We start from the raw sequence: 18937 nt of genomic DNA on the forward strand, positions 1-18937 counted from the left end.
CTAAAATGGTACAGGATCTCCTGCTGGGGTGGGCTAGAAGAGTTCCAAGTTCCCTTTCCAACTCTGTTCTGTTCTGGATTTGCCCAAAATCATTAAACAAAACGCAAAGTATCCCAGAGGTATCAGATGAAGTTACTGTAAATACTTCCGCAGTGCAACTAGTCAACCTAAAGGGCCATCAACAGCTAAACACAGTTCTCCATAGTAGAGTCTATGGTTTTGGTTTGGTTAAATTCATCTTCTCCACTGAAAATTATATTATTTTCCTAGGAGCTAGAAATAAAGGTTGGGGAAGCAACACAGCTACATTATTCTCAAATTTGAAGATGGAGGGAATAACCACCATTTTTCATTGTGGGCTCTCTTTCGATTTGTAAACATCTCCTAGTGTTTACTTAGAGTAAGAAATCCATCCAAGAAAGGAGTTTAGACATCAGATATCAAAATGAGACTACCATAATCTCAAACCCATCAAAGAATGAACAGAATACCTTAGGTGGAAACTAGATGGCTGCATTGCGAATGTGATGACCCAGGGCCCCGAACGGAGGCAAAGCAGTCAGCTGGCAAGAGAACAGTCCTTTAATCACTGTCAATGTTCCCCAAAAGTTCCCACATATGCTGGCAAGAATTCAAACAAAGTACATAGACACGTTCCTTTCAGCTGCCTCTGGATAAAGGCAATTGCAATACAGCTGGGGAAGTTTACAATGTTCTCCAGGAAAGACAGATAACACAAAAACAACAAAAACATAAAGAGTCCTTTTAACTCTCAACTTGCCTGCAGTCTCCAAGGAGAGACTCAGAAATGCAGGCTATGGTTGTGAAGCAGGAAATTAACCAGTCCGTCCGGAATTCAAAGAGTGCAGGTTATACAAAGACAAGAGCACAATTCACTATCTCAAGATACCACATTTGTTCCCGGCAAATGCCCCACCCCACAGCGTCTCCTTAAATCTTAATCCCCAGGTGTGCCTTGTGGAGTGGGGCGGGACAGTCTCCTCTTGAACAATTGAGACTGCCTCCGTTGTTCTCTCCTCCTCTCTGCTCTCCTTGCTCTAGGATCAGGTGGGGGGGGGCTTGCTCCTCGCCTGAACTCTGCCTTCTCTGTTCCAAACCGGAAGGCCCTTGCCTGCCTCAGCCTGCTCCTCCCTACAGTCCTCCGAAGCCACAGACACCCCCTCCTGGGCCTCAACAGGGAACTCCATGTCTTCCTCAGAGTCAGGCTCAGACAGAGGCATGACAGCGAGATTTATTTCTTTATTTCAATACAAATTCTTCTTTAGACTCGTTATCAATTCTATACAGGGAATTTAATAAACTCCTTATATTCTGTTGATCCTCAGTTTAGCCATCTGTTTCATATTTCATCTTTTAGATATTGCATTTTTTATAATGACCTTTATCTATTTCTTATCATTGCATGTCTCCATTTGGTCTAAACAACTTCTGTTAGCTATCTAGGTAAAGGAGGGAACTAGAAGTAAAGCTATACTGGACCTAATTCTTATTAATAGAGAAGAAGTGATAGACGGAGTTGAAATTGCCAGAACCTTGGGAAAAAGTTACCTCATCATACAAGAATTCAATATAACGCAAAGCAATAGAAAATAATCCATCTAGTGTCTTAAAGTCCAAAAGAGCTGACTTTAACAAACTCAGAGAGAATCTAGAAAAAATTCTATTGATGAAAATCCTAAATGAGAAAACAACTCAAGAAGCATGGAAAACTCTGAAAAATGCTATCAAAAGCCCACTCTACCACAATACCACTGAAAAAGAAAAACAAGAAAGTCAAGATGAAACCAGCATGGCTGCACAAAGATCTCTCTGACAAATTGAAAGACAAAAAGGACAAGTACAAAAAATGGTAAGAGAGACATATATAGTAAGTAAGGCTGATTATCAGCAGATAGCCATAACATGAAAAGATGAAGTCAGGAAAGCAAAGGCTCAGAATGAACAAAGACTTGCAACAGAAATCAAGGATAATAAAAGAAAGTGTTTTTTTCAATTTCGTCTTCAGCTGATCTTTGTCTCTTTGTCTTCTTTAACAATCAACAGAGAAATAAATCCTAAAGCAAGTGGGAGATCAAACAGGTTCTTGATATGCCTAGCTGACAACTTTGTCATCCCTAAAGTGGGGGAGAGAACTAAAGGATCAGCTATACTTAAATCTTACTAATAGAGAAGGAACGGCTAAGGAAGTGAAAGTTGTAGGAACTTTGCGGGAGAGTGACCATATCATACTAGAACTCACCATAGTAATAATAACAACAACAATAATAATAAAGTTGGAAGGGACCTTGGAGGTCATCTAGTCCAACCCCCTGCTCAGGCAGGAAACCCTATACCATTTCAGACAAATGGATGCCCAGTCTCTTCTTAAAAACTTCCAGTGTTGGAGCATTCACCGCTTCTGGAGGCAAATTGTTCCACTGGTTAATTGTTCTAACGGTCAGGAAGTTTCTCCTTAGTTCCAGGTTGCTTCTCTCCTTGATTAGTTTCCATCCGTTCCTTCTTGTCCTGCCTTCAGGCGCTTTGGAAAATAGCTTGACTCCCTCTTCTTTGTGGCAGCCCCTGAGATATTGAAACACTGCTATCATGTTCCCCCCCTCGTCCTTCTCTTCATTAAACAAGATATACCCAATTCCAGCAACTGTTCCTTATATGGCTTAGCCCCCCCGTCCCCTAATCATTTTTGTTGTTCTTCTCTGTACTCTTTCTAGACTCTCAACATCTTTTTTACATCATGGTGACCAAAACTGGATGCACTATTCCAAGTGTGACCTTACCAAGGCATTGTAAAGTGGTATTAATACTTCACATGATCTTGATTCTATCCCTGTTAATGCAGCCCAGCACTATGTTGGCTTTTTTGGCAGCTGCAGCACACTGCTGGCTCATATTTAAGTGATTGCCCACTAGGACTCCGAGGTCCCTCCCACAGTTACTATTATTGAGCAAGGTATCCCCATACTATACCTGTATATTTGGTTTTTCTTGCCTAAATGTAGAACCTTACTTTTTTCGCCACTGAATTTCATTTTGTTAGATAGCACCCAGTGTTCAAGTCTGTCCACATCCTCCTGTATCCTAAGCCTGTCTTCTGGAGTATTGGCTATTCCTGCCAGCTTGGTGTCGTCTGCAAATTTTATGAGTTTCCCATCTATCCCCTTGTCCAAATTGTTCATGAAGATGTTGAAGAGCACTGGACCGGGAACAGAGCCCTGGGGCACCCCACTACACACTTCCCTCCATGTAGATGCAGTTCCATTGAGGACCACAGGCTGAGTACGGCCGGTCAGCTAGCTACGAATTCATCTGGTGGTGATGCTGTCTAACCCACATTCTTCTATCTTATTGAGTAGTAGGTTGTGATCTACTTTATCAAATGCCTTACTGAAGTCCAAGTAAATTATATCCACCGCATTCCTCTGATCCACTAATTTTGTCACTTGGTCAAAGAATGCAATAAGATTTGTATGCCATGATTTTTTTTTTGATAAACCCATGTTGGCTTTTAGTAATGACTTTGTTTGCCTCTAGGTGTTTGCTGATTCATTGTTTGATTATCTTTTCCAGAATCTTCCCAGGTATTGAGGTCAGGCTGATAGGTCTGTAATTTCCTGGATCCTTTTTTCCCCCTTTTTTGAAGATGGGAACTACATCAGCTCTTTTCCAGTCCTCTGGTAGTTCCCCAGTGCTCTTTGAAAAATATAGTTCAGTGGTTCTGAGATATCATCTGCCAGTTCCTTGAGAACCTTGGGGTGTAATCCATCTGATCCTGGTGATTTGAACTCATCTAAGCGGACAGGTGCTCACTTACTGTTTTCTTGCCTATCTTAACTTGTGTTTCTACTCTGCTTTTTATGGCACTATTTTTGGTAGGTTGGTCTGTTTTTTTCCCTTTGTGTAAAAACAGAAGCAAAAAACAAGTTAAATAGTTCTGCTTTCTCCCTATTGTTTGTCACCTTCTTGTCACTTTCACCTACTAATGGACAAATCATTTCCTTCACTTTTATCTTGTTTTTTACACATTGAAAGAAGCTTTTTTTGTTATTTTTCACTTTGGTCGCAAGGCTTAGTTCATTATGAGCCTTAGCTTTCCTGACTTCATCTTTGCAGGCTCGGACTATTTGCTGATTTCTAACTTAGTTATGTGCTCCTCTTTCCACTTTCTATACTTCTCCTTTTTATGTTTCAATTTATCAGAGAGTTCTTTATGCAGCCATGCTGGTTTGTTTTGAGAGCTGTTATTTTTCCTCTTTGCTGGTATTGTGCTAAACTGGGCTTTTATTATCTCACTTTTCAAACTTTCTCAAGCTTCTTCAGTTGTTTTCCCCTTGAGGATTCTCATCCATGAAATCATTCTCAAGCCCTCTCTAAGTTTATTGAAATTAGCTCTCTTGAAATCGAAGACTCTAGGTTGACTGTGTTCTATTGCTTGTGCTTCCATAATGTTGAATTCCAATATTGCATGATCACTTCCTCCCAAGGTTCCTGTGGCTTCAACACCTTTTATCATTTCATCTCTGTTAGTGAGAATTGGATCCAAAATGGCTAATTCCCTAGTTCCCTTCTCTACTTTTTGGGAGACAAAGTTGTCTGCTAGGTTTGTCAGGAAGCTGTTTGATCTTCCACTTGGTGCAGAGTTTGTCTCCCAGTTGATGTCAGAATAGTTAAAGTCCCCCATTACTATTGTGATGTGCTTCCTATATACCGTAGTTAGCTAACTAGCAAAAAAAATGCATCTATTTCCTCTGTTTGGTTAGGTAGCCTATAGTATACACCTATGGCAATGTCATTTCTCCCCTCCCCTTTTATATTGACCCAAACTGCATTCAACACATTGTTGTGTTCTATTTCTGTAGAGATGTAGTTATTTCTTATATAGAGAGCAATTCCACCTCCTTTTTTATTTGGTCTGTTTCTTTTAAATAAAGCAAGCACAAGCAACTGAACAAATTCCGGCTAGTGTTTTAGACTTTAAGAGAGTTGACTTCAACAGACTAAGAAAGAGAATAGTGTTAAAGGAAAAGTCTTCATCATGGTTCAGTCCAAGCCGGGAATAAACAACATGGTGATTACTTTAGAAAGAAAGTTGGAGTTTACTGAAGAGGAGAACGAGACAAAAAGATGACTCTGGAAGAAAAGAGAGAGCAAGCACATGTAGGGAGTGGATTTTTATACACTCTGGAGCCTTTTGTTTGGAATTGTTCCTGTGGAATGAACCTGAGTCTGAGTGTGCCCTTTGGTATTTGTGGTATCCTATTATGTCCTTTCTTAGAGTTTGAGTGGGATATGTAGATTTTAAGTGTCTTTGTCTTCTCAATCTTCTAGCTGGGGATCTCCAACTTCCTGGATTATTTACATCTGCATTTTTACAGAGCTGGTTTCTGCTTGCGGGAGGGAGACTTGGGGCTATTAAAAAAAGTGGGCATGCTTTTCTGCCTCTTTAATATTTCCTTCTCTGGTGAGGGGGGTGACTTCTCACAATAGGAAGGAGTCCATGGATAAAAAGGGGTGTTGTCTTACCTGAACGCCTTTTCTCAGCAAGGATGGATAATCCACCAATGGGTTTAGACCAGTGGTTCTCAACCTTTCTAATGCCGTGACCCCATAATACAGTTCCCCATGTTGTGGTGACCCCCAAGTGCGGGTGGCCACCAATAAGAGAGAGTAGGACAGCTAGGGAAAAGGGAAAAAAATGGCAGACAGCGTGGTTTGGTGACCCCCGTGAAATGGTCGTTCGACCCCAAATGGGGTCCCGACCCACAGGTTGAGAACCACTGGTTTAGACTGTGTTCCTGCCCAATCAGATCAGTCAGTCAAAGCTGCAACGCCTGTCCTGGGCTAGCGTCTCCCAGTCTCGATGCAGGCGAAGCCCTGACTGACAGCAAGACGTGTTGGCTCATAAATCTAGCTCTAGGCCTAAGCAACATAAAAGGGCGGGAGTGGATTATCCATCCCCGTGCTGAGAAAAGGCGTTCAGGTAAGACAACGCCCCCTTCTCCAGCACTGGAGATGGATAATCCACCAATGGGACATACCAAAGCCTACTGTCCCTGAGGGAGGGGAGCAGGCCAGTCTAGCGTGGCACTTTGAGTTACGACCTGCTGGAGCACCCTCCTACCAAAGGAGGCTTCCGCAGAGGCAAACCTGTCAATCCTGTAATGCCTTATAAAGGGGGATGGTGAAGACCATGTGGCTGCTCTGCAAGCGTCCTCAATGGACGCCTGAGTGGTCCAGGCCACGGAAGTAGCCACCCTACGGGTCGAGTGTGCTGTCATCTGCCGTGGAACCGGCAATGATTCAGCCTGGTGCCCTAATCCACCTACCAATCGTGGAGGAGGACACCTTCCAACCCTTAGAAGAAGGATGGAAGGAAACAAAGAGGGCCTCAGAGTTGCGGAAGGTAGCTGTCCATGAGATGTAATAATGCTCTGCAGACATCCAGAAGGTGCCATTGCTGTTCCAGGGCATGAGATGGGTGAGGACAGAAGTCCGGCAGTACAATTTCTTGAGCCCTGTGGATGAGAGAATTGACTTTCGGGAGGAAGGTAGGATCCAGACGAAGGACCACTCAGTCCTGATGAAAGAGGCATAAGATATCCCTGACTGAGAGCACCGCCAGTTCCAATATTCGTCATGCAGAGGTAATTGCCACTAGGAATGTGACCTTGTGTGATACATACCGTATATCACATGTCTTGAGGGGCTCAAAGGACGGTCTGGTTAGAGCCCGGAGGACTCGCAGTAGGTCCCAAGACAGAAACTTGTGCACTACAGGGGGCTTGGTGTTAGTAGCCCCCTTGATAAAAGATAGGATCAAGGGATGATGACCTAGGGAAACCGCAGAGTCATGGGTAAGTACAGTGGAGAGAGTGGAAACCTGTCTGCGTAATGTGTTTGGGGCCAAGCCCCTCTCAAGGCCCTGTAGAAGGTAATCCAATTATGTGTGGAATTGTCAAGTCTGGAATGGTCAAGTGGTGGGTCGAGCACCACGAACAGAAGTTCCTCCAAGTGGCCTCATAAATCCAGTTGGTAGAGGACCAGCAGGAGGCCTGGATTACAGTAATGACCCCAGGTGAGCAGGACTCCTATGACAGGATCAAGCGTTCAAGTGCCAAACGGCTAACTGGGGGTCTGGATGAAGAAGGGTCCCCTGGCTGAGTGAGACTTGCTCCGGGGGAATCCTCCATGGGGCCCTAGAGAGAGACTTACTGCGTCGGTGAACTATGGTCTCTGTGGCCAATACAGGGCCACTAGAAGAACCTCTGCCTGCTCCTGAAGAAGCTTGCAGACAACCGCCAGAAGAAGAGGAAGAGGCGGGAATGCATAAAGCAGTCCCTTCGGCCATGGGCTCTGAAGAGCATCCGCTCGTTTCACCCCTGGAGACGGAAAGCGGGAAAAGAATCGCCGTAGATGAGCGTTTGTCGGGGAGGCAAAGAGATCTAGAACTGGCAATCTGAAGCGGTAGCAGATCTCAACTGAATATTCTTGGGTGTAGGCGCCATTCCAAATGATCCACCATCGCCTGGCTCAGGAAGTTGGCCTGAGTGTTTGCCTCCCCTGAAATGTGATCTGCCTTGATGGAGGCCAGGTTGGCCTCTGCCCAGGAGCCCAGCAGGAGAGTCTCGGGCAAGAGTGCACAAGATCAGGTGCCCCCTTGCCGGTTCACATGTACCTTGGAGCCACATTGTCCATGAGGACCAATACATGACGCTTTGCTACTGTGCTGCGAAAGTGGCGCAGGGCGAGGTGTACTGCCCTGAGCTCCAGCCAGTTGATATTGTGCCAAAGGTCGGAGTGGGACCAACGGCCCTGGGCCCACTGTGAGCAAAGGTGTGCTCCCCAGCTGAACAGGCTGGCATCGGTCGTAAGGGTGAATTGATTGGGCTCCTTGAAGTAAGACCCCTTGAGCATGGCCGATGAGAGCCACCATGTGAGGGATCATGAGACCTGAAGTGGAAGTCTCACCCTTCGATTGGAGGAACCGATGTTCAGTCTCTGGAAGGGGAGTAGGAACCACTGGAGATTCCTGGAATGGAATTATACAATGTACAATCGCAATGGCCGAGATCATCTTCCCCAATAATTGGGAGGGGCTGACCAATATTACTGTTTGACCCTGTGGAATTGAAGAATCGACTCCCTGATGCTGTCCTGGCATTTCTGGGATAAGTAGACCCGGCATTCCACCGTGTCTATGATGGCCCCTAGGTGCAACACCCTTGTTGTGGGGATCAAATGGCTCTTGGAGAAGTTCACCGAGAACCCGTGATTCTGGAGCAGCATTATCACTAGTTTGAGATCTGCCTGAGCGGCCTGGATCAACAATGACGGGATTAAAATGTCGTCCAGGTAGCACTGGACTCTGACTGCCACCAGTCTCAGGTGAGCTGCTAGAACTGCCAGGATATTGCTAAAGATCATCGGAGTCGAGGATAGGCTGAACGGGAGTGCCCTGTACTAATAATGGTGTCCCCTGTGGGCGAATCTTAGAAACCGGCGGTGGGTGAGAGAGATGGGGATGTGAAGGTATGCCTCTGTGAGGTCGATAGACGTCAGGAAGTCCCCCCTTCTTATGCTTCCCAAGATGGACTGGAGCGTTTGCATCTTGAATTTGCGGTATGCAAGATGATAGTTTAATCCTTTTAGATCCAGGATGGCTCTCCATCCTCCAGATGCCTTGGGGACAACGAAGAGGACCTCTCTGATCCAATGGCACTGGTTCTATGGCCTGTATGTTTAAGAGGTGAACATACAGGCCAGTAGTTTTTTCTTTGCTGGATTTCATAGTTGGGGACAAGAAATGAAGAGATTTGGAGGTTTGGAGATGAACTCCAGGGAAAGTCCATGACGCACAGTGTTTCATCCTTGTGCAGGGGCCATGCTAATCTTCTCTGTATCGTTCCAATTTTAGTATATATGCTGCCAAAGCGAGCACTCTGTCCTGTCTGATAGAGAAAGAATGGTTGGGCTGGGAGTAGTTGGACCTGGCTCCAGTGCAAAAGGGCTGTCTCCATGAATAGGTATTGGGATGTTTGTCTGACCGTTTAAGGAGGTGGTTAAGTACCTTACGTTTATCCTTATTTTCAGTGAGGTAAGGATTCAGAGCTTCACCAAACAATTTCCCTCCCTGATAAGGAGCTTCTGACAAGCGCCATTTGGACTTGGCATCAGCATGCCAGTGTTTCAACCAGAGCATATGGCGGCCGATGATGTTGGCTACCATGGCTCTGGAGGAAAATCTGGCGGCTTGGAGGGTGGTGTCAGACACATATTCCGTAGCCACCATCATCTTACTTAGATCTTGATGTGTGCGGATGTCATCTGCCAGTATCCTGGCCTGAAGCTGTCTAAGCCAGGTGAGAGCAGACCTGTTAAAAAAGGATGCAGAGGTAGCTGCTCTGATAGCTTACGCTGCGGCTTGATGCATTCTACGGATAGTTCATATTTACGGTCCTCAGCCTTGAGGGCCTCCGACACGTTGCCAATAATGACAGTTGGAGACACAAGGGTCTTAAAGGTTCATCTACCGCGGGTACCTCCAGAGCCACCTCCAGGTCCTGGGCCACGTTATAAAGTTTTTTCTCATTACTACTTGGAAGGGGAAGAGAGGCCGGGGATACCCATTGCTTTCGGACTGTGTTGAGAAACATGGGGGGACAGAGAATCCGGTGTTGTGTCGTTACCGGTTCAGTGAAATTCAGATCCGCCTCCGAGTCTGGAGCAATTGAAGTTGTCATTGTGGAAGGTTGAAGATGTGCCGTGGAAGTGGCCTTGCGAAGCCGGGGAACAAAAAAGGCAGGGTTAAAGAGACCACTAAATGATGGTGTCTTGGGGGGGGGTCCTCCTCCTCGGACATCGGAATCTCCAGGTCAGCCTCGTATTCACGAGATGACGAATTCTCTGAGTAAATGGACTGCGACGGGGAAGAAGGCGCATGATAGGACTCAGTAGCCAGCTGGTGAGTGGGTTGAAAGGTGACCGCGGCTGATCTAGTCACTTGCGACCTCAAGAGCGCGCTCTACCGCCTGTGCAATCATCCGAGCCAGGCAGTCCTTCGTGGGGAGGGGAACCGGTTCACTTGGCCTAAGCCCGGCTGCCGTGGGGGTGAAAGTAGCTTTGGGGGCCATACATTCAGCCCATGAAGCAGGGGGGCTGAATGATGGGATAAACCCTGTCTGTATCCCCTGGTGCGGGAGATGGAATGGGTTCCTCTGTTGACCATATCCCCAGTGGAGAAGCAGAGGGCCCCAGGGGCAGATCAAAAGAAGATGCTTTGGCTTGTGAGGTCTCCAGCCTGGCTAGCTTCTGTGCTTTAGAGAATTCCTTCTTTAGGGCTTTGTGTCTCCTGGTGGTCTGTTTTTCGGCTCCCTTGGAGACCTTTGGGGTAGACCGTGCCTGGGCCTTTGCCAAATTCCTACCTGCAGTCTCTTGATTAGCAGATTTATGGCGTCTGGCAGTCGAGGAGGAGGACGGGGTGCCATCCTTTTCAGGGAGCCTAGTATCCTCCATCCTTGGGTAACGCAGGAGCACGATGGGGGCCCCTGATATCCGGAGACTGCTATTGGTTGGATAAGAACAGGCGCACTATAGGGGACGCCTGGTATCCAGACCGAGTTATTTGTTAGATAAGAACAGACGCACGATAGGGAGCACCTGGAATCCAGACAGAGCTGTTTGTGTGGATAAGAACAGGCGCACAATAGGGGACGCCTGGAATCCAGATAGGATTGCCGTGCGGATAAGAACAGGCGCATGACAGGGGATGCCTGGAATCCAATTAGAGCTATTAATATGAGTAGGCCTAGGATCCCAATGGGGAATCCTGGCTTTCAGGAAGACCTGGAGACACCAAAACACCCAGAAATTGAATCCAAGGAAGTTAAGCGCACTTGAAAGAATGAACAAACCATATAGAGACAGACTAGCCAAGGAGGCTGAGAAATGGGTATAGCACAGACCAGAGTAACTGTGGAGGTGAATATTAACTGAGGCCTGGGAGGCCTGAAATGGAGTTTAAGGTAAGAATCTGAAATGTGGTCCTACATAGGGAATAGAAGCCTATCAGCTGTGTGAGTCACAAAATGGCCACCCCTGAGGAAAAAAGGGGAATATAAAATGGCAGCCGCTATAAAAATGGTGACCATACACTCCCTGAAAATCTCTCCTAAATTTCAGCCCCCTGAGTGCTTTAATCTGGAATCTCTTGGGATGCTAGAGAAACGAACTAGAATACTTGGGGAAATGGAGGAAGGAGCCCCTTCCTCCATTGAGTTCGTCTGCAAGCTGTTCAAAATGGCGGCCATGTGAGGGAAATGAGGTAAGGCCCAAGCGCAGGAGTAATTCTGAAACCCTGTGGCCCAGAATGCAGCCGGCAGCGAGCTTGGGGCAATTAGGTGCTAACGATCTCTCCGCGCCGTTCCTTGGCAAAGGAGATTGCAAACCCATTTTTCGGCGTGCCTCTTCAAACAGCCGCCGCACAGCTGATTTGCGGCCGCCTGAGGGAAGCTGCGATCTCGCTTAGGAGACTGTAGCTAGTAACTCCTACCAGTGAGGCAGCAAACAAATGAGCCGTCCCGATCCCCAGAGTTGCAGCCGCAGCTTTGGAAAGCTGAAAAAGAGGAAAAATTTGAAAACGGAGCTTCCGGACGATGCCGGCTCCAAAGGGCTTCCCTCGCCTGTGCGCACGTGTGGGGACCAGAGCTGCAGCCACAGACTCCGGTAGGATTAAGGGAAGCAGAGAGACGAGTAACAAAAGAAAAAAATCTTTTGGGGACCTGGGGCAGCCCTGATCCCAGAGCTGTTCAGGAATGAGCAGGGAATGGGGGGATGGGGGGGGGGAATATCTTTCCTCCATTTCCAAATGGCATAAGAGGGAGGAGAGAGGTTTTCCCTCAACCAGGGTAAATAATAATAATAATGAAATGGGAAAAGAAACGGAAAACTGAATACCAGCACTGATTTCAGCGCTGCTCAGAAAACTGTGTCTATAATGGAAAAATCCACCAATGGAGACTATACCTGCCTAAGAGCAGAGGATATTGTACCTATTTCTGTAAGTGCTATCTCTAGAGATGAAGAGGCAGAACCTGGGGTAGAATCAAGAGAGAAGTCTGGCTAGAATCAATACATGTCCACAAATGTTCCTCCAAGTCCACCCTTGAATTCTGTTAACCTTTATCTAGTGCTGATCGTTATTTAACTAGATTCTTGTGTATAAGATTGAGCAATAAATCTTAACATATGGTTCTGATTCTTCATTCCTGACATTTTCCAAGCAAAGCTGGAACCCAAGAAGCACATACTTTACATGTAACTTTGAAAGAAGATCTAATCTTTGGCATGTTTAGGTAGGTCTAGGAAAAAAATTGTTACAGAAATTTGCTGCCGATCAGAATATATAATGATGAATAATATAAATTTGACTTACCTATGTATTTAACATGTTTGTTGTTATAATAGAAAATAACATACTTTTACTAAAGAGATTCTCCAATTTTACATTATAAACTGTCACTATTATATATTCTAATGAGAAGATTCACAAAACTCTATTATAATCAAGATGTATATAGAGCAGTAGAAATTTTATAGATTCAATATTCCATTGAATGTGCGAATTAATGAAGCTAGTAGATGTGTGCAAATCTTGTCACAAGGATGACTTTATTCTCAGGCATAGACTCTTACATTAAAGAGTTTGGCTATACAAGTAATGAAAAAGGCTGAGTGGTTAGGATCACTCGGGAAGGGATCCATTCTTATATGTGCCCTTTAGTTGGTCTCATACCAGTGTAAGATCATCATTATATAAAACTACAAACCCTACTTTCCATCTTTGAATCTGAATGTTCAAATAAGAGCAGCATCTTCTTCATATTCCTGCCTCCCTACTCTGGTTAACATTTTGCTATTACTATGCTGGATCAATGTAACCCTGACTAGAGCATATAGATCTATATGTTAGAATGTTTGGCATTTATTGGGTTAAGTGCTGTCTCCTTAAGAGATGGCTTATGGATAATGTAGTGTAGCTATTCAGTTAATCCCATGTTAACAGGTCAGTAGGAGGAGCTACTAAGTTTATCACAGGATATCCTGGCTACGTGCCAGTTTGGAATGCTTTTGTCTGAGATAAGCATGGGACCACAGCAGGACACACATGGTTCCATTCCATGCTAGAAGTTGATATGAAGGAATTATTAACTTTTTATCTATAAGGATGAACAGATGTGCAATATCCAGATGAAACTACCAAGAAACATGAGTTCAGCAGTATTCCTGAATAAATGTATGTTTTGAAATTATCTTTATTGAGTCATCTGTCTGACCTTGGATTAAAAAGCATCTTGATTCAGGTTTCAGAACAATTACATAAAACATACTCAGGGAACAACTTAGTCAACAATAAACATGAGAAGTCCAAACATCCATTCTGAGTAAGCACTAGAATTTGCCTGGGAACTAGATCCTTGGCTTTAAAATGGTGACTCCTTAATGATGCCAGATGTGCAGAAAGCTTTGATGACAAGAAATTGTGACAAAAGAAATTAAAAAAGCAACACACATTGATGAAACCTCAGCAACTGGTGCTCAAAACATGTATTTGTAAAATCCCACAAAACTTACTGAAATATTTCAGGGCCTCTCTGAGTTGGATTGTACAATGCAATCTTAATGTTTTATTCTTCAATCAAGTAGTTTGCTCTATAATCCATGGTTGTGTTTTCTGATGGTCTCAGTTTAAAGGCATAGGGAGGAAACGCAATAGTTACCAAGCTCAGAAAAAACAGTAATGTTTCTAGAAGGAGAATTTTTATTGAATTCTGTATTTTATAAATCAGGAGACTTTAACTCACATTACTAGCAAGGTCAGTAGTGAATATATAATGAGAATGAAGAAGATCCTAATGTCCAAACTCAGTGAAGGCAATATCAAGGCAATTAACACCTGGACAACTCCAGTCATATACACACTGGAGTAGTGGACTGGACCCAAGCAGAAGTAGAAACCTTGGATAAAAAGACCAAAAAAATAAAGTCAATGAAATCATGCCCTTCATTCATGCAGTGACACTGACAGACTACTGAGGAGTATAAGAAGATGTGGAATGTTGCAAGTTGAGGAAGAAAAAAGGGCACCAGAAAACTATCTGAAGGATAGTGAAGAAGATACATTGAAGCTACTTTACCATGAAGGCTTAATGAATACCAAAGAGACCAAATTAACTAAAAGACTAAATGAAAAACAGAAAAGACAAGGCAAGATATTAAATAGCCAAATAAACAAAAACTAGCAGGCAAAGCAGATAACAACAAGACCTGGTAATGGCTAAGAGCAGCAAAGTTGAAGAAAGAAACAGAGGGACCAATTCCGGCTATACAAGATGAAGCTTAACAATAAATTCATACAAAGCCAAAACTGCGAAGCAGCAACAGACATCAAATCCCATCTTTGCAAAGAAACAGTGAACTGCCCAACTAATTACTGCAAGAAGAATTCACAGACCAACTGCAAACAATGGCATAACCCAGAAGCAACAATGGTGCTTTGGAATATCTGTAAGAAATACTGTTTGCCTATAAGCAAGAACCAGTGGGACCATACAACAAAGTAATAGAAAATGAAGAAGCTAAAGTACTCTGGGGCTTTAGAATTCAAACAGTCAGGCAATTGCCACATAATACCTCAGACTTAACTATTTATTTTTAAAAAGACATATAGCAGCTCCTGGAGACAGAAGAAGAGAAGAGAAAGAACTGGAGAAAATCACGAAATAGAAAAACCTGCAAACAGAAGTAGAATGACTGTGGCAAAGGACAACAAATATATAGTAATACCAATAATAATAGGTGCCTTGGGTGCAATCCCAAAACACCTCCTAGAGCACCACTTCAATACCATCAGCTTTGACAAAAATCACCATCAGTCAGTTGCAAAAGGCAGTTTTATTTGAAACAGCTTACATCCTGTGTCAATACCTTTAATACAATCAGACAACAATATATCCCTATTCCAGGTTCCTAGGGAAGAATTTAATAGGTGGATAAAAATACCAAAAACAATCTAAATCTTGACCAACTATAATAATATATTAAAAGTATGTGCTGTCCATTTTCCAGTGAAACAGTGATTTCCCAAAGAAGAAAACAGAATTTGGGTTTCTGTATTTGATTCAAATATCCTACTGTGGCATGATCCTTTTGCAGAATGGAAATGCCTTTCAATGCAACTGAAAGGCATTGCGTTAAATCATCATTTGCCATACAATGTAACGTTTCATGTACAAAATAAACATTATGTTTTCCTTCAGTTCATTACAAAGCAACTCTGGGATGTTAATGAAACTAATAGACTATTGTTCAGTCAGGTCTTCTTCCCAACAGGGAGAGGACCTTGCTACAACTAAATTAAACACCCCATGCAGGAATTCAGTGCTAGAGTTTTCTAAAAGAGATGTTTGTAATTCCCTGCTAATGCCTAAATATCAGGAAAGTATTTGAGAATTTATTCAAAACCAAACTGTCATCTCAATTGGAAAGTGGAAGAGGTGGGATTCTCTTACGCAATTATTTTAAATATTTTCCTTTCAAATTAAGTATTAATAATAATTAACAAATGTTTAAGAAAAAGCTAATCTTTGCAAAGATGGCAAAAAATAAAAATAAAGATAGTTACTATTACCCAAAAACTGTCCAATTAAAAAAAATCTAAAGCCAAAATAGAATCATAGTATCACATGGGTTTGTGCACAGGAAATCTTCTCTAATGTTGTATCATTAAAGACAGTGAAATATCATTTTCCTCTCTTTTTTTGCATAATTTTCTCATTTCCTCTAAAAAGTAAAACACATTTACTCTCTAGGGATGAATGACAGTGAAATATCAGATCCATATCTCAATAGCTGGGGGGCCAGAAGCATCCAAAAAAGTCAAAATGCTGATTCCACCTGCAAGATCAAAAGCCCATCTAAGTAGTTTTTTTTATATCATTCTCCACTATATATTTAAAGAGAAATCACTATTTTGTACTCATTTTGTATTCAGAACCTCAACTTAATGAATGTGGCAAGAAAAAATTACTTCCAGGTAACCATACAAATGTGTATGTCAATATGTCAATTTCATGTGTCTATTTAAGTATTTCCTTTTTCACTCTTCCTAAAACATAAAAACAGAGAGGACCATTTAGACAAAAAGTGGTTAAGAAAAACTAGCTGAATCTTCTTCCATTAATTTCTGGAAAGAACAATTTCACAGTAGCATCTAAGTCCAAACCATGCATTTCATTTGCCCCAAAAGTACTAGCTGTGATCTGACTTGACCTATGAATAGTCCTGGTTGTTCAGCTCCATCAGGCCTGAGGGTAGGCCAGATTAACTCAAGAACTTGGCCTTTTGTCATGGCTTCCTGCAACCTAAATATGGTGCCGAGCATAAGCTTATTTGCATAATTTCCACCCATCCTTACTTTTCTGAAATTGCAAATAGAGCTTTTCAGCACATAGAATGTCCAAAATCTAAGGATAATCTGATGAATTTAATTTACATAATTGAGCTTTTGGGAGAAATGTACAAGAATTAAGTACATACCAAAACAAGTACAGCAATCCTGACCATATGTTGCAACTCACAGAAGGGCAGGCATGAGAACAACTCAGTTAACCTCATGCTTAATAAACACAATGGCCACACCCTCACAGCTATGTTTATGGGGGAAAGACACTTCCCTGCCAAATGTGCCTTTCCAGCAGCAGGCTCTTCAGCCACATGGATTATATATACACAGCTTTTAACACAAGGAGGCCTTTGGCCCATTTAGGACTCAACCTCTTTAGTGAGTTTAAAACATACCAATGAGATTGTGACCTTCCCCATAAAAAGTACTTGTTAATAGAGATTCTTTCATAATCAGCACAGCCAATAGAGATTCAAAAGCTTATGTGATATGCCTCCTCAACACCCAGTTACCTTGTGCTCTTTATAAACCAAAGTGTATAATAAGAAAAAGAGGAATAATTGGAGGGGATAAGTTTCTCTATAATTTCATACTGAAATTTAATTTAGTTACAGACAAACCACATAATTAAACTCATTGTTTAAGGTAAAGATGTGCATTTCAGGCAACTTGGAAAAAATAGCAAATCAATCATGCAAGGGAGCCTGGACTCTTAACCAAAGCCTTATTATTCATTTTATGAGAATTTGGTGGAGAAAAATTGCCTCAAAACATTAAATAACGCTTTCTATGCTTCATTAAATTTCCCAAGACTACTTGTCTGGGAGAAAAAGAATTATTCAATGGAAAATAACATACAAATCTGGCCTAAGATGGCAAACCATATGTGAGCTGAATAACTTCAGACTCTACCAAGCATCCCCACTTTCACAACAGAAAACAATGTTGGCACAAAGAACCCTTCTCTTTCGAATCCTGGGTAAAGGTTTGAAAAATGTTTTGATGTCTCCCCTCAACTTGGCTGCCTTATCTTGATTCCAATCTCTGCAAGCTTCAGAGCTCACTCCCACAATGCTTCTATGTAGAACATTTTCAAATGATTAAGAATTGCATTTACAGAGGTCATTTTTGGCCATTTCAACTTACCTCCAGGAATAGGAAAAGCAACACTAATATTCCCTGCTGAAAAGGGCTCATTTCTCCTTTTTTTCTCAGTCGAGATTCCTTCTTTCTGCCTGGTTTTCTCAGAGACACTTGGAAGCTGTTAGTAGGAGCGCCATTCCCTCCAGCATTCCGCCTTCAAAAGGTGCAAAAAAGGAAGAGATGGCTCAAGGACGGGATAGGGAAGAGATGTGGTGATGGCAAAAGACCCCAAGTGATCCGGTGAGCGCGAGAAAGGAGAAGTAAAGATCAAAGAGACAAAGGATCCTCGTTCCTTTGCTTGGCTTTGAACTGGAAAGGATCGCTCACTTTCCAGGAGAGACGAACCTGGTTAGAGTTCCGGATTTCTACAATCGCTGGAAAACGCCTCTTATTTAGTTACCAATTACGGCATGTCCCCAATAATTGATGCCCCCGGACGTTGATCCTGCTACGGGAGCAATCCCCAGTGACCAGCAAGGACGGGAGGACTATGCCTAGAAGCAGCACAAAGAGAGGCCGCAACGCAGTTGGCGGAAATAGAATGAATCGCAGGGCAGGGTTTGTAGGATGGAAAGTGCCCGCCCCGAGACCGCCTCGCAGACTTCGCTAAGCAGTAGCTGCTTCACTCGCCCATCGGGCTGCTTCCCCCTACTTCGGTAGAAAAAGCGGGCGGCAAACAGGGCTCGGGGAGGAGGCGCGCGACCTACCGCCCAGGACGCTGGATTAAAGAGCAGCAAGACGAGGCAGCGGGCGGGTGGATAAGGGGAACTTGTGCAACAGATTAATTCATCCCTACCATTTCTCCTGCGCGGTTATTTACAAAGTGACCGGGAGCGGGAAAATTTCCAGTTACATAGATGTTAATTCTTAACATATATTACAATAATAAAACAAACTCGGATACTTCTTGCTAGCTAGGTAACGGGGTTGCCCTCTCCTTGAGGAAACATGAAGGGACCTTATTGTACTTGTGATTTTATTATGCTTATTGTTTTATTATGTTTAAGTTTGACATTAGTAGTATTAGTTTGTAGCCATACAGGAGATTATTCAGGAGATTGCTTACATGAAAAGAGCAAGGTAAGGTTCAATGGTCCAAGAAATAAGGAGGAGGGAAATGAGTTATGGATGGAACCTGGATTGATGTATATGAGTCATCATTTTGGAATTTGTTTTTGTTTTTTGTGTGTGCTTCTTTGCTCCTGGTACAGGAGACCTGGATCTCTTTGTTCTGAAAAAGTATAAAAGGTAGAAGAAACCTCTTCTGGGTGTGCCTTCGTCCCTCTAAGCAGCCACGAAGAAGGAGAAGGTTACTCAACT

General features: G+C 43.2%; 1 protein-coding gene and 1 non-coding gene across 3 annotated transcripts in view; both read right to left on the minus strand.

Annotated features, from left to right (window-relative positions):
- Nucleotides 1-18351, minus strand: part of VOPP1 (VOPP1 WW domain binding protein) — a 60140-nt gene extending 41789 nt beyond the window's left edge. The window contains exons 1-2 of one of the 2 annotated variants that reach the window (XM_039336681.1): nt 17963-18351; nt 17621-17771 (exon numbers count right to left, since the gene is read on the minus strand). In XM_039336681.1, the coding sequence (XP_039192615.1) occupies nt 17621-17671 (51 nt within the window). In that variant the 5' untranslated portion in view covers nt 17672-17771; nt 17963-18351. Of the gene's footprint in view, nt 1-17620 lie in introns of both variants that reach the window. The other variant, XM_039336682.1, reaches the window with a different exon arrangement.
- LOC120305307 lies at nt 8846-8953 on the minus strand. Its single transcript, XR_005556009.1, has one exon. It is a non-coding gene; the product is annotated as a U6 spliceosomal RNA (small nuclear RNA).
- Nucleotides 18352-18937: the final 586 nt, after the last annotated feature.

Source organism: Crotalus tigris, unplaced genomic scaffold (assembly GCF_016545835.1).
Source record: "Crotalus tigris isolate CLP2741 ecotype Arizona unplaced genomic scaffold, ASM1654583v1 scf7180000017666.379230911805:20528666, whole genome shotgun sequence".
Classification (NCBI taxonomy): Eukaryota; Metazoa; Chordata; class Lepidosauria; order Squamata; family Viperidae; genus Crotalus; species Crotalus tigris.